Below are 16,666 nucleotides of genomic sequence, written 5' to 3'. Positions count from 1 at the left end.
AAGCTCTGCAGCTCGCTGTCACCTCTTCCTCCAGGCACTCCTGGAAAAGTCAGCCAAGGACAAGGACAAGGACAGACTTCTCCAAGGATTCTGTGCCCTTGGACTTTACCCAGCCTCACGAGGACTGGAGCCAAATTAAATCCCCTGGATGCAGGAAGGATCCCAGGAAACCTTTCCACATCCCTGAAGGATCCCTGAGGATTCCCCAACCCTTCCAAAACCACCTAAACATTCCCAAAATGCTCCTGCCTGAGCACCCCAAATTAGCAATTAACGAGTTTGCAGAGGGCAAATGAGCTGCAGCTCATTAATAACTCCCTAAAGCCATGCTGTGTGATTTTCCTGTTCATTAGACATGGGAGTAATTAAGAGGGGCAGGGAAAGATGATGCTCCATTAATATTCCCCCAGTCAGAGCCGAGCCCAAAAAAAACCCAAGTTGCAAATTTCACCTTCAGTAATTCTGGGATGGACAGAATAATTCTGGGGTGCAAATAATGAAACCCCAACAGCCCAAATCCTGGAGCACCGGATTTTAATTGACCTTTTTGTGTCTCCAGCGAAACCCCTTGTCATACAGGTGAAACACAGAGAATATTTATATTTATTTCCTGTCTGTTTTCCCTCCTGATGCTCCTCAGGGCTGAGGTTACTTCTCCAGGACAATCTCCAACTGGAAAGCTGTTCCAGGGATTTCTCTTCCCACTGATGTCCTTCCCATTAGTTCTCCCCCTTCAGCACAGGCAGCAATTCCCCACTTTCCTTCAGCTCCTAGAAGACAGAAATGCAGCAGTTCCGGAGTTTTCTGGGATTATCCAACGGGATTCCATCAGGAAATAGTCCCTGGCAGCAGGGAATGCATTGATGCCTCTCTAGAGGTCCCTCTTGGCCACCACTCTGAGGTTTATAAAGTAATTTATATTACATTTATATTTCATATATTATATTTATTGATATTTAAATTCTGGTTTGGGTGTATTTAGTAAAAAAGACAAAATTCTGAAGTGGAAAATCCCACCTTGAAAGTTCTGGTTGGTATTCCTGGATCTCCTCCCAGGTGGAATTCCAGACCCATTCCAGGCTCCCACAAAACTTTCCAACACCCCAAAGGAGGAAATGCCACCCCTGCATGGATTTTGTGCCTCCCATCCATAAAACCCAACCAGAAAATAAAATTTCCTGGGAATTCTGAGCAACAGGTGCCTGCCCAGCACACCCTGGGGACTGAAATTCAAATTACAGGGCTGGGAACTGGCCAAGAACACCAGGAAACACCTGGAAAACAAGGTGGGATATTCTCCTTTTCCCACATCTTGGAATAAACAACTCTCCCTTCTTTTATTCCCTATTAAAAAATGAGATTTCAACCAGTGACAGCATTCCTGTACATCAGGGTGAATTCAAACAGCACAAGGATGCAAAGGGAGGAATTACACTGGAATACCAGAGAAAAAAGGAATTTACAACATCTCCCCTTCCTGAGCACCCAAAAAAGCCCCCTCACTTCTGCAATTATCTAATTTTATTTATTTAATCCCCTAAATAAATAACTAAAATAAATCTATAAATTAAGTTAATCTATAAAATGTAAGCAAAATTAATCTGTGTAATTGAAGCAATCCCCACACTTGTTAAACAGAATTAATCTATATACTTTAAGTAAAATTAATCTCTATAAATTAATATCTATAAATAAAATTTATATATATAAATAAAATTAATATCTATAAATAAAAATAATATCTATAAATAAAATTAATCTATATAAATAAAATTAATATCTATAAATAAAATTACTCTATATAAATAAAATTAATATCTATAAATAAAATTACTCTATATAAATAAAATTAATATCTATAAATAAAATTATTCTATATAAATAAAATTAATATCTATAAATAAAATTACTCTATATAAATAAAATTAATATCTATAAATAAAATTACTCTATATAAATAATATTAATATCTATAAATAAAATTAATCTCTATAAATAAAATTAATATCTATAAATAAAATTAATCTCTATAAATAAAATTAATCCATATAAGTAAAGCAATCCCTACACTTGTTAAATAAATAAAATTAACCTGCATACTTGAAGTGAAATTAATCTATAGAAATAGAATTAATCTATATTATTTAAATTAATCTATATACATAAATTTAATCTATAGAATTTAGGTTAAAATAATATATATAAATAAAATTATTATTAATTTTTATATAATAGTTTTATATAATAATTTAAAAAATAAATTGATATAATAATTGAAGCAATCCCTACACTTATTAAATAAATAAAAATCTATTTATTTTAAGTAAAATTAAATCTATATAAGTAAAATTAATCTATGTAATTGAAGTAATTTTTATAAATAAAATTATGTAACTTAAGTAACATTTATCTTTGTAAATAAAATTAATCCATATACTTTAAGTAACATTAATCTACATAAATAAAATTAGTCTATGGAATTGAAACAATCCTCACACTTCTGAAATAAATCAAGCAAATCTCTAGAATTTAAGTGGTACCAGTATTTTTTAGAATTAAATGGGATTTATTGATTGAGCCTTCAGGCAGGAATGGGCTCAGGAGGATTTGGGAACTCTGGGGCTGCTCCAACAACTCCAATAAAATTTCCTTTTTCCCAGGAATGTTTTCTGGGAAAAAATACCAACATCAGGAGCAAGATTAAAGACGAGAAAAGTGCAAAAAAAAAGGGGTAAAAATGGACTTTTTCCTGGAAAAGCACAGGAATTCAGTGGGAGACAGGCAGGAGAATTCCTATAAATTGAGTTTTTATTGCAAATAAATCCAAATCCTACCTTGACAATGTCCAGCCCCCCAACCAGCTCCCCCTTGACGTAGAGCTGCGGGTACGTGGGCCAGTTGGAAAAGGATTTCAGGCCTTGGCGCACCTGGAAAATCAAATGGGAATTGGGAATTGGGAATTTCAGCTCAGGAAAAGGCAGCAGGGAAATGAACCCCCAGGGTTCTGTTACCTCCTCGTCCTCCAGGATGTCAAAAGTCTCGTAATCCACGCTGGGGAGAGGGGAAAAAATGGAAATATTCACATTATTGACAGGGGAGATGTGAAGAAATGCTCAAAAAAACCCCAAATTTGCAAAGGAATGTCTCAAAATGCTCCAAGAAAACTCTAAAATGCTCCAAGAAAATTTCTAAAGCCTCGAGATTTTTTTAGAAAACCCCCCAAATGCTAAAAAAGTTCTCAAAGAGCCTTCAAAATACTCAAATTACCACTCCAAGTTCTAAAATATCAAGGTTTTTTTAAAAACTCTCAAAATTTTCAAAAAAACCCTAAAAATTCTCAAAAAAATCTCTCCTAATTATCAAAAAAAAAAATCCTCAAGGGTCTCAAAACCTCAAGATTTTTTAAAGACCTTAAAAATACTCAAAACCTCTCAAAATTCTCACAAAAACCCTGAAAATTCCCCCCCAAAAAACCCTCAAAATTCTCACAAACCCCAAAATCATGCAAAAACACTCAAAAATCTTGAAAAACACTCAAAATTCTCACCAAAAACACTCAAAAATTTTCAAAAATTCCTCCAAATTCTAACAGAACCCCTCAAAATTCTCAAAAAACTCCTCAATAATTTATAAAAAAACACATTAAAATTCTCAGAAAACCCTTCAATTTTATTTAAAGATAAAAACTTACATTTGGGGAATAATTCCACACACATTTTCTAATATATTTGCCATAAAATGCAGTTTTGAACCCCAAACTCAAAGCCCGTGACCTACCCAGTGTTATTCATGATTTCTAGGATTTGCTTGCTGAAGCCACATTTTGCCATCTAAAATGTAAAATACAAATGTTCAAAGGTCTCTTATTTTTTTAATCCATGGAATTCCAGCTACACTACAGCAATTCCCAATTTTTTTGCTGGATGAGCCATTCCTTAATCCCTTTTCCATCCTTTATCTCCTGATTTTTATGGATTTATGGGAATAAATCTGCTTTATTTTGAGGTATCACTGCCTTGATTCACCACAACAATAAACTAACAAACAAAACAGCAGCTTGTTCTATTTATTGTCATTATAATTAATTATAATGAATAATTAACATCCTCTGCCAACTCTTCATAGAAGGACAAAAACCATCCAGCAATTTTTAGATATTAACAGGTGTTATTATCTATATTAATAGATATTAATAGAAATATCTAATATTTAGGTACTATTCAGCAATAATAAAAACAGGGGCTGTTCTGTGATTTATAGAAGCACCAAATAAAAGCAGCAGTGATTTGAATCAAGGAAGAACAAGGTGAAAATTCAATATTTCCTGGAGCACTCCACGTTACCTGTTTGTTTCCCTTCATAAAGAGCATGACAGGAGCTTTGTTTATCAAGGATTTAAGCCTACAAAAAGACAGAAAATACCTTGGTTATCACCCCAAACGAAATGCAGAAGTGGAAATGAATAAATGGATGAATCTCCAAGAATTCCCCATTGGATGGGTCAGGAGAGAAGCCCATTCCCAGCAGGAATCCATCTCAGGTTGGTTAAAAACATCCCTAAAACTTCCCCAAGCTGCTCCTTAAAAACACATTTAATGGAGTGTTTTAACCTAAAAAAAACTTGGGAAGGTTTTTTTAAGGGACCCTTAAAACCCTTTGGGAAGCAGAGGAACATTTCCCATTCCCTTCTTTCCCTAAAAAGTTCGTGCTGAGCAAAAAAATTCCATTTAAATGGAGCTACTGCTTGGACAATTTGCAAACTTCCATCCAGAACTGGCCAGAAAACGTTGGATTTCTTAATAAAATCCTTAAAAAGCACAGGAAGGGGCTAAAAGGCTTTAAAAAAATAAGTTTTTGAAGGCCACAAAAATTAAGTTTTTAAAGATGAGCCCATCTCACCATTATCTCCAATTTAATCTCTGCTAAAAGCATTAATTGGGGTTTGTGCCCTCAGGGGAAGAATTGCAAAGTAAAGGAACCCAAGGTACAAGACAAATTTGGAAGGAATTAATAAATCCCTAAAATTTAGAATGATGGGATTATCATAAATCACCACTTTTAAATGGGATTTATTAAATTCTTTCTGCACTGAGGAGGGAGAAGAACCAGGCAGGGGCACCAGAGCTGGGAAATCTGTGGCAAATAAAGCTGGAAAAAGCTTAAAAAGATGATTTTCCCAGTTATTCTCAAAGAATAAATTCTTAAAATGAGACAAGAAGGAATCTATCTATATCAATATTTATATATATATCTATATTTATATCAATATATATTTAAGTAAATATATACAGATATATAAATAGAAATATATAGATTTAAAAATACATAGATATATAAATATAGATTTATAAATATGTGGATACATCTATATAGATATATAAATAGATATACATATATATAAACAGATATATAAATAGAAATATATAGATACAAAAATTATATATATACAATATAAATATAACAAAATATAAAATATGTATTAATGTAATAATATATATAATTTATGTTAATATATTTATATTTATATAGATACAAAAGATTTCTATCACTAGAGAGATAAGTATATAAATATATATTTATAAATATATATATAGATATAAAATATATAAATAGATATATAAGTAGCTATATTTAAATATAGATAATTTATAACTATATAACTATATAAATAGCTACACACATAAAAATAAATATAAAAATAGATATATTTATATATATAGATATATTTAGATATATAGATATATTTAGATATATAGATATATTTAGATATATATATAGACATCTATAGATATATAAATAGATACATACATATAAAAACAGATGTATAAATATATAAATAGATACATTCTTGCTATAAGCAGAAATTAAACCACAAATATAAGTAAAGACTCTCTTGGACTTAAATGCACAAACCCCAAAAGACATTGAAAAACTGCAGGAATTCTGTAAGTCAATAAATTCTTGAGGTGCTTCCAATAAAGTAGGAATTTCCAGGGGGTTTCTCCTATCTGAACACAATAAAAAAAACTCAAAAATTGTTATAATTCACCCACCTGTCCTCCAACTTCTGGGCCTTTGGGCAGATCGTGTCCAGCTCTCCTGACGCCTCGAGCTCCTGAGGAAATTACAGGGGGGGGAAAAAGCCAAAAAATGAGGTGGGAAAAGCAAAAAAAAGGCATTTATGGCAATGCAGAAAGGTGAGAGAATTGCACTGACATTGAAAAGCAACAAGGCATTTATGGCAATGCAGAAAGGTGAGAGAATTGCACTGACATTGAAAAGCAAAATGGCATTTATGGCAATGCAGAAAGGTGAGAGAATTGCACTGACATTGAAAAGCAACAAGGCATTTATGGCAATGCAGAAAGGTGAGAGAATTGCAGAGTGACCTTGATGATGTCCAGGCCCCCGATGAGCTCCCCAGACACGTAGAGCTGAGGGTAGGTTGGCCAGTTGGAGAAAGTTTTCAGCCCCTGCCGAACCTCCTCGTCTGAGAAAATATCGAAGCTGCTGAAGGCGACGCCGTGCTTGGTCAGGATTTCCACCATCTGCTTGCTGAAGCCTAAAAAAAAGGGAATTAAATGGGATCAAAACAGCTCTGGGTGTTATTCTGGTTTATTGACAGCTTCAAACAAGATAAAAGGGCAAAAAAAAGCTATTTAAGATCTGGAAAATACCATTTAATACCATTTCTGTTTAGGTATTTATTACTGTTGGTTTATTTATTATGTTTTAATGTTCCTACTAGTTTAGCTTAAAAACTTGAATTTTATTTATTTATATTTCTATTATATATATATTTGTTATATTATATATTATAGATGACATATTATATATTATATATATTATATATATTACACTCTAGTATACTATAGTATATTATAATATATTATAGAATATTATAGCATATTAATTATAGCATATTAATTATAGCATATTAATTATATATTACATTGTATTACATTTTATTACATTATATATGTATTTATTACATTTATATTTATTTATATTTTCTACTATTCTACTTTAGGAGGATTCTTCCTTACTTCACCTAAAAGGCAAATACCTTTTTATTTCTTTATATTTTTTATGTTCTCCTGAGTATTTAATGCTCTTTTACTACCCCTGTGAGACCTTCATACCATGTTTTATTTTCCTTTCTGACAGATTTTCATATCAACACCCTCAGCAGTGTATTTAGCACTGAATATTCTGATTTTACAAGATTTTATGTGTTTAGAAGTGGCCATCCTGAGGAGAAAAGTTTCTCCCTTTTTTGTACCTAAGCATCTTTTTCCCTGAGAAAATTGTCACGTTATTTGTAAAGAGTTATAGGTATGGCAAGTTTAATATTATTAAATTTTGAGCCATCTTTTTCCACCTCCCAGTCAACACAATCACATCGTTCACAGAGAGGATCCAGCAGAATCTGCCCCTCAATCAACACAATAATCAGGTTTTGTATCTTTGCCAGGTCTGCAACCCTTCCAATTCCCTCCAAGAATTCCCCCAAACGCTGTGCAAATGGAAACCTTTACACAAATGTTAAATTAAAAAAAGAGAGAAGGAGACAAGGCTTAAAGGCTTGAATAAAAGAATAAAAAATCAATGTTTATGTGGGGCAAGGATGGAAGTGCCCTCGGGTTTGGGATGGATCAGCCTCAGCTCTGCGGCTCCTTCCCTCCCTGGCTCTGCCCGGCCTCTCTCAGGGGCTTTTACAGAACCATGGAACCATGGAATCACCGAGCCATGGAACCATGGAATCCCAGAGCCATGGAATCCCAGAGCCATGGAATCACAGAGCCATGGAACCATGGAATCCCAGAGCCATGGAACCATGGAATCCCAGAGCCATGGAATCCCAGAGCCATGGAATCCCAGAGCCATGGAATCCCAGAGCCATGGAACCATGGAATCCCAGAGCCATGGAATCCCAGAGCCATGGAACCATGGAATCCCAGAGCCATGGAATCCCAGAGCCATGGAACCATGGAATCCCAGAGCCATGGAATCCCAGAGCCATGGAACCATGGAATCACTGAGCCATGGAATCCCAGAGCCATGGAATCCCAGAGCCATGGAACCCCAGAGCCATGGAATCCCAGAGCCATGGAATCCCAGAGCCATGGAACCATGGAATCCCAGAGCCATGGAACCCCAGAGCCATGGAATCCCAGAGCCATGGAACCATGGAATCCCAGAGCCATGGAACCATGGAATCCCAGAGCCATGGAACCATGGAATCCCAGAGCCATGGAACCATGGAATCCCAGAGCCATGGAACCATGGAATCACAGAGCCATGGAATCCCAGAGCCATGGAACCATGGAATCACAGAGCCATGGAACCATGGAATCACAGAGCCATGGAATCCCAGAGCCATGGAACCATGGAATCACAGAGCCATGGAACCATGGAATCCCAGAGCCATGCCTCCAAACCGCAGAGAACCCCAGCAGAATCTCACCGCAGCGAGGCTCTTTGGGAGAGCCCTTCATGAAGAGCATGCAGGGGGCAGCGTTGATGAGCTTCCTCAGGCGGGCGTGGAGCTGCTCCTGGGCGGAGGCGGCGGGGCCGGCGGCGGGGGCAGCACCGGCCGAGTGCCGCTGCACCTTCTGCGCCAGCTCCGGAGCGTGCGCGCCGTCCAGCCTGTCCACCTTCTGGGAATTCTGCAGGGAAAAACACAGCCTTCAGCACAGGAGGGACTGAAAACATGGCCAAGGAACCTGGAAAAGTCGCCCAGGGAAAGGCACTGGGAAAAGGCACCGGGAAAAGGCACTGGGAAAAGCACCGGGAAAAGGCACCGGGAAAAGGCACCGGGAAAAGGCACCGGGAAAAGGCACCGGGAAAAGGCACCGGGAAAAGCCCAGCTTTCCAGGGAGGGTCTGCGTTCCCAGGGCCTTTCTGGGCTGCATTAGTGCCCAACTCTGAGCTCCTGACAGAGTTCTTACTTGTCCTCACATTTTGGGCAGACAAAACAACCCTTCTAGGCCTGAAACTCAAGCACACCCCACAGCCTCAGGCCCCAAAAGTATAAACACAAGTGAATTTTAGGGGAGCAAACTGGGGGTAAATGACTTCATTAGCTGAAGCTGGAATTGGAGCATTAACCCCTGATATGTAAATGGACCACACTTGTAATTGTGTCAAAAACATGACCATTGTCCAGCTTGGGTGCAGCCCCTCAGAGGCTTCTGACTGCCCAAGGTGCAGCTACTGAAGGCCTTTAATAAATACCCACTTTATTCTTTTAATCTGCTCTGGCCAGTGTTCTAGGGAGCCACCCCATCAGTAACAGCAGCAAGTTTGCCTCTAGAAATACTTACTAAAGAAAATATTATCAATTTTGTCATCACAGGCAAACAGCACCCAAACAGAATTGTTATTTCTATTATTACTGTATTTACTTAGGGATTTCCCAACTGCAACACAAACAAACATTGCTGTAAATTTTTTAACCCAAGTACAACAACTAAAATAAAAACTATGTATGAATCCCAAAGCACTTAAGGAAGCCCTGAAATATTCCATACAAAGTGCAAAAACTATTTCTATCTCCATTTTTAGGTTCCACTGGATAGACTTCAATCAGTTCCAGAGGTGTTTCCTCACTGAGAAAGCTCCTACAGTTCTGCTAGAGTATTACAAAAGTATAAGTATTAAGAGTCCACATGGATTCTATTTTCTCTTAAATCCATTTTCTCTTAAATTCATTTCCTCCTAAATCCATTTCCACTTACCTTAAAGAACAAGAACGTTGGAACAGAACTAATTCCATATTTTTCAGACACTTCAGGCACAGCCTCAGCTTCCAGCTAAAAAACAAACCCAAAAAAAACCAACCCCGGATTATTTTCATAATCCTCTTTAAAGTTTCACCGTGAGTGTCAATCCTGGAATGTTCTCCCTGGCATTTTATCCATTTAAACAGGATCTGCTGCTGAAGTTTGTAGGACATTTGCATTTAAATGAGACTCTCTGGGCTGCCACGGAACCTCCACGGTGTCAAAACAGGTTCAGAGGTTTTTATTTTGTTGCACATTTCAAAAGATGCCCGGAGGCTGCGAATAAAATTTTTGGTGCACTCCTGATGCAGTAAATTTTCAATCCTGTGCTGCTCCTGCTATATTGGAATCCATAAATCACTGCCCCCAGTTATGTCACCATCACAGAGGTTCTTTTGTGCCCCTTTGGGGGGCTCTACATCACCCCTGACATCTGCAGCCTCCTGCAAACTTCGAGGAAAAACGAGGCTGAACTTGATTTTTAACTCCTGCAAGGCTGCTGAGTGCCCAGCCTGGGATTACTGCTTCCATTTTCATCATGCAGGGATTTGCTATGAACATTTATCTCCACTGGTTCAGATTCTGAGCTACACAGGCTCTTAATGAACCCACTAATTAGAGAGGCAAAGCAGGAGCAGCAGAACTGAGCCCCTGCAAATCACCACTCTAACAGAATCAGCTGGGAAACCACAGCTGGAAAATGAAAACTTGCATTCAACTGAAATTGAACTGAAAAATTATTTATAATTAAAAGAGAACAGATAATTCCAATTATTGATTCTTTCTCCAGGGGTAAATGATGACTTCCACCTCTAATACTCATTATCTTTCCCAGCAAAATTTTCTGCTTGGATATTTATGTTCCACATGACACAGAACAGATTTCACTTTGTATGTCAGGAACTTGCTCTTAGTGGCACAGCTTCCCAAAAAGTTGTGAGTGTTTTGGGATGTGAACACACTGATTTCAACCAAACATCTGAGGAGGTAACAGGTGCTGGCCAACTCAAAGGCAGGCTGGATATTCTGGAATACAAAAATCCCACCAGGCACTGCCAAAATGAAACATATAATATATTCCTCTTGAGGAGCTCCCCCCTCCAAAATGTATCAGTAAAATCCACCCAAGAATTTTCATCAGCTTATTTTCTCTAAGCAAGAACACCAGTAATACTAAAATTACTGGGAGGATGGAAGTTAAGGGGAAGGATGTGCCACTATTTTGGTTTTACAGCCCTGGATGACTTTGGAACCTCGTTATTAAAAAATAAATTACAGCTGAATAATAAAGGTCATAAATAAATAATATAGGAATAATAAAAAGGCAACTGAGAGATTTCAGACTTAGTTGGGCTGAGTAAAAGCTACTAAACTCTAGGAAAATTTAAACATCTTGAATTTGCAATATGTTGAAAATTAGTCTTTTGAAGCTGTAAGTCATAAAATACCACTAAAATAATTCTGTCCTGTTTTACAAACACCAACTGAGAGGAATCATTAAAAAAAAACAGAGACACATCCTTAAAGGCTTTAAAAATCACATTGAAACGCTCACACACAGCTGGCTGCTCCACTGCTCCCTGCCCTCATCATCCCACAAGTGTCTCATTAACCAGAGAAATCTGCTTTAAAACCAACAGCACGTGGATGAAGTGAATTCCTTTTTCCTTCCCCTGGATCTCAGTGGGATGTGCAGAGGGTCTCACAAAGCAGAGTGACAACACTGCAGGGGCTGAATTCAGCTTCCTGAAGGGTCCCTCTGGGAATGCCAAGATCCCTGAACCAGTGACATCTCCAAGGCTGAATCCCCTGGGACAGGGGAAGGTGTCTCTGCCCATGGCAGGCGTGGCACTGGACGGGCTCTCAGGTCCTTTCCCATCCAAAGAACTCCAGGATTCCCTGCCTGAGCTCATCCCTGATGGGAGCAGCACCTCTGGGAGAACACTGGATGGGCTTTGAGGTCCTTTCCTACACAAAGAACTCCAGGAGTCCATGTCTGAGCCTGTCCCTGATGGCAGCAGCACCTCTGGGATAACACTGGATGGGCTCTCAGGTCCTTTCCCACCCAAAGCATTCCAGGATTCCCTGATGGCAGCAGCACCCCTGGGATAACAGATGTGAGGGGGCATTTGAAATGGGCCATCCAGGCACTCCAGGAGGAGCCTCCCCCCTCCTCTGGAATATTTCCCTCCCCAGGGCTGTCCCTGTGCCGGGGCTCACCTGCACGAAGGCCACGTGGCTGTGCTCCCGTGCCAGCGCTGCCATCACCTCGTTCATCTGCGCACACTGCGGAGCCCAGGGCGCCCAGAAGTGCACAACCACCAGGGACCTGGGGACAAACAGCACTGCTGGGAAAACGCCAACACCAGCGGCATCCTGGAGCCACAGAGCTTGGGAATGGCCCCAGCATCACCAGCCAGCTGCTCCCTGCCCACCTGAGCCCCGAGTGCCACCTCCAGGAATTCCTTGGGCACTCCGTAAAAACTCAGCCCCGCCGCCTTCCTGAGATAAAAAACCAAAAACCTTTAAAGCACAGCCAGGCCTTTCCTTTCCCAGGGAACATCCAGACAAATGATGCAGCACAAAACCCATGGAATGGTATTTTTCTGCTTTCATTAGCTCCAGCTTCCTATTCCAGGTTTTCTGGGATGTCTGGGATTGGGACACAGCTCTCAAAGGTGTGAGCAGAAATCCCACTGCACTGGGTACCAGCTCCCAGGGGCTAAAACACCTGGGATGACAACACTGACAAGATACTGGAATTTTCAGTTCCATTCTCTGTGTTTGTAGAGCTCAAACCCACCTGAGAATGGGAATAAGGAATTAAAGATACAGTGTATTAATATTAATTTACTTAGAAAACTTCTAAGCCACTTTATGCCTTTTATTCCTAAATAATGGAAGCTCACTGGAAATTGGAACAGCTGCACGGGAAGCACAAGATCCCTGCAATATATTCATTTTTATCTCCAGGAAGAACATATTTTAAATTAATTTGCACTATTTTGGAGATGTTTTGGGTTTTTTATTTCTATTTTTTTTTAATTCATTCACAGAACAATTCAAATTTTGCAATGGAACTGCTCTCTGAGCGCTTCAATTTCACCTTAAAAAAGCCAGAGTAACTGAAAACATTAAGAAAGATAAAAATAAAGACTTGGCAAAATGAAGCACTTAAGTGATTGTAAACAAAGAGCTCCTTGCATTCAACCAAGGTTAAAAAAAATAGATCCACTATTAAACAGGGCAAGGACAAAAAGGTTATGAAAAATCCCAAATTTTCTCTTTAAATGTCAACATTTACACTTATTCTACAACACAAACTTACTGATACCCCAATGCAAGAAACATTAATTTTCTGAAACAAGAAATCCTATGAAATTAACATGTAATTATAAAAGCTGTTTTCAAGGGAAGAAGAGGAAGAGTTATCAGAATTATCAACTCATCTTGGCTCCAAGAACATGGATAAAATAAAAGAATCAATTCCTTTAGACAGAAAACTGATTGATGTTCTGTGACAGAGGCAACGAGAAAGTTACTGGTGGGGTTTTTTAAATAACCTTAAAATCCTGTGTTTGCTCCTGAAGCCGTTTTCATTTGGACACTTGAGTTTCTTCTGTGATGTCCCTACAAAATAATCCAGCTGAAGGACAGCTCCAGGAGGGGAAGTTTGGGAGGAATTCCATTCCTTTTTCCTGGAACCATCATTTAACTGCATTTCCTGCTGCTGTCTGCAAGAACTGATGCTGGCACTGCACCACACTTTTAATCACCTGTAAATCTCTAATTACAGAGGTGATTAATGCAGCTCTTCCCTCCCTAAGTTAAACACGTGCATGGAACACTGGAATAAAAGCACTGGGATTGTTCCAGGACAGGATGGACGGGGCTGGGACATGGAAAGTGCCCCTGGGTGGGCGTTCAGCTCCCAAACCAGGCTGTGACTGGAGGAAAAGCAAAGCCCTGTCATTAATCATTAGATACAAAAGCAGATTAATGAGAACCCTAAGCAGGAGATGAATAATTCAGAGTCACTTCTGTGTCAGTAACACCCAAACGCTGCTGTTCCCATTGAAATGTCACTGTTGTTCCCATTGAAATGTCACTGTTGTTCCCATTGAAATGTCACTGTTGTTCCCATTGAAATGTCATTGCTGTTCCCACTGAAATGTCCTGGTGGTTTTGCTGACACTTCCACGGCTGCAGGACAATTCCAGCTCGCAGGGCAGCTCAGGTTTGTACCATTTTCCAGCCAATTCGCCCAATTTGGCCCCAAATTCCCTGCGGCAGGAGCTGCTGCAGGGCGGCACCTCCGGCTGCTGAGCCAGGGGAACGCGGGGCTGCCAAACCCCGAGCCCAGGCCGGGCCTAAACCGAGCCCAGGCCGGGCCTAAACCGAGCCCAAACAGAGCCCAAACCCCGAGCCCAGGCCGAGCCCAAACCGAGCCCAGGCCGGACCCAAACCGAGCCCAGGCCGGGCCCAAACCGAGCCCAAACCGAGCTCAAACCCCGAGCCCAGGCCAGGCCCAAACCGAGCCCAGGCCGGGCCCTTGCGCAGTTTGGGGCTCGCTGTGTCTCGGTTTTGGGGTTTTTCATCTCCCCCGCGGAGGTTTCACCGAGCGCTGTGGCAGCACCGGCCCCTCCCGAGCTGGGAGACCCGGGAGGGGACACCGGGAGCGGACACCGGGATGGCACCGAGGGACGGGACACCGGGAAGGGCCAAAGGAACGGGGCCTCCCCCGCTGTCCCCTCACCTGTCCGGGCGCTGCAGCAGCTGCTGGAACTGCTCGGCGGAGCCCGCGGCCGCCACCGCGCCCGCCATGGCCGGGCTGAGGGAGGGACACGTGGTGTCACCCGCCGGTCACGTGGTGTCACCCGCCGGTCACGTGCGTCCGCCCGGTCGCGCGCTTCCGCCCGAGTCACGTGTCCTCCCTGTATCACGTGTTCTCCCTGAATCACGTGTGAGTCCCTTATCACGTGTGTGTCCCCCGTGTCACGTGTCCCGGGTGCTCCCGGTGTCCCTCAGCCCGGCCCGGAGCGCTCCTGAGGAGCCTCCGGGATGTGCCGGTGTAAAATCCTGCTAAAAGCGGCGGCTCCGGGATGTTCCGGGTCTCTCGGTGGGCCAGCCGGATTTCAGGCGGATTTAGGCGGCGGGATGAGCTCCAAGGGATGTCCCGCTCTTGGAATGGCAGCGGTGGAATTGCCTGGTTCGCGTTCGGGGCTGGACAGCGGTCCCAGGCCAAGGGGAGGATAACGCGATTTGAGGATTCCCACCGATACAGGGAATACAGAATTTGCCGGCCCCGAGGACATTTGGCAGAAGGGCCAAGATAAGGAAGAAGCCGATAAAAACAGCTGGCCAGCTGTGCTGGATCCCTGGGAAAGGAGGGGATTCCAGGGGGAGCCGGTGGCCAGCAGCGAGCCGAGAAACCCCGAAAGCAGCGGAACACCGGGAATCGGTGCGAGAAGCTGGAGAAGCATTAACATGGAATGCTAATTAATTAGGGGATGTGGAATGTCAGCAAGTGAACCTTTGTGCCTTTGTTTGATGACATTATAAACAGTGACAGGTTTTGGGAATTGTGTGCTGGCTTGGGGGATCAGCCCAGGCCCTTTTTGTGCAGAGCTGGGAATAAATCCCAAAACTCTGTGTGGGGATCGGGTTCTTCCACACCACAGGGGGAAAAACCCACTTGGGATAACACTGCCAGGGATCCAACTCTGGGAATTCCATCCCAGGCCTTCAGCACCCTCCCAGGGAACAATTCCTGCCCGATATCCCATCGAAATCTCCCCACTTTCACCTTAAATCCACTCCCTGTGTCCTGTCCCTGCATCTCCTCAGTGTCACCGCTCCCAGTGCAGCCACTGCTCCCTGCACTCGGAGCCCTCTGCAACACCAGGCTGCTGCTCAGGGTGACAAATTCCCATTTTCCTTTGTGTTTGCCAGGATATTCCATGGGAAAGAGCCCGGCATGTTGTCAAGGTGAAATGAGATTCTCAGCCTGGAGCTCGCCGCCCATAAATCTGGGAGCAGGATTACCCCAGCGATGGGAATTGCAGCGTGGATAAGAGCAGTGAATATTTATTTTGGTCTGTCAAATAATCCTCCTGATGCAGAAAGAGACAAAAATTAATCCAAAGCACTCTGATCTCTGTGTTGTTAAAAAAGATGGGCATGAAACAGCCTGAAATGTCACTGTTTGGATAAATTCCATGTAAAATTTTTGACACGTGAATCAACAATATTTTATCTGAATTCTCAAAAAAGCAAATTAATGCAAAATAAACTATTAATATCTGTTTATTGTCTTTTCCTATAGACTAAAATACTTTTGAAGAAAACAAAAAAAAAAGTACTTAAAACTACATATTTTCCATAAATACATTCTAGCTGATACAAACCGTGTGAGTGGAGGAAAGAAAGCCTAATTCTTTATTTAATATTAATTAATATTTAATTATTTTAATGTCATTAATTAATTAAATTAATATTTAATTAGTATTTAATATTAACATTAATATATCATTCATATAATATGTTATTAATATTATTATATTATATTGTATTTATATTGTATTTATATTATATTATATTATATTATATTATATTATATTATATTATATTGTATTATATTATATTAATATTTAAGTAATATTAATTTATCCCCTGTTTTGCCGAGTTTCAGAGCTTTTAAAATTTATTGTCCCTCTCTCACAATGCAAGGAAAAAATGTGGGGTTTTCCCCCCATAAAATATTTGTTTTGATAAATAATAATTTTAATAATAATAATAAATTTTAATAATAATAATAATAATAATAAAATAATAATAATAAATAATTTCATTTAAATCCTGAATTCTTGTGTTACCAATAG

At 40.4% G+C, this 16,666-nt stretch overlaps 1 protein-coding gene and 1 long non-coding RNA gene across 2 annotated transcripts; one reads left to right on the top strand and one right to left on the bottom strand.

Moving 5' to 3' along the window:
• Window positions 1-517: 517 nt before the first annotated feature.
• Window positions 518-14,692, bottom strand: GLRX3 (glutaredoxin 3). Its single transcript, XM_005528848.3, has 11 exons — window positions 14,542-14,692; window positions 12,006-12,114; window positions 9,741-9,815; window positions 8,468-8,669; window positions 6,390-6,562; window positions 6,054-6,115; window positions 4,344-4,401; window positions 3,778-3,830; window positions 3,012-3,051; window positions 2,835-2,927; window positions 518-770 (listed from the first exon to the last, which is right to left on the bottom strand). The coding sequence occupies exons 1-11, from the start codon at window positions 14,607-14,609 to the stop codon at window positions 720-722; spliced, it is 984 nt and encodes a 327-aa protein (XP_005528905.1). The 5' UTR covers window positions 14,610-14,692; the 3' UTR covers window positions 518-719.
• A 72-nt stretch (window positions 14,693-14,764) lies between these two features.
• LOC106628474 (uncharacterized) lies at window positions 14,765-16,094 on the top strand. The gene is made up of 2 exons (XR_001331872.2): window positions 14,765-15,246; window positions 15,738-16,094. It is a non-coding gene; the product is annotated as an uncharacterized LOC106628474 (long non-coding RNA).
• Window positions 16,095-16,666: the final 572 nt, after the last annotated feature.

The sequence above is a fragment of the Pseudopodoces humilis genome, chromosome 9, assembly GCF_049639895.1.
Source record: "Pseudopodoces humilis isolate 2021_Gansu_Grassland_sample_001 chromosome 9, ASM4963989v1, whole genome shotgun sequence".
Lineage (NCBI taxonomy): Eukaryota > Metazoa > Chordata > Aves > Passeriformes > Paridae > Pseudopodoces > Pseudopodoces humilis.
Note: the sequence above shows the minus strand (reverse complement) of the source record. Positions and strands in the feature narration are given on the sequence as shown.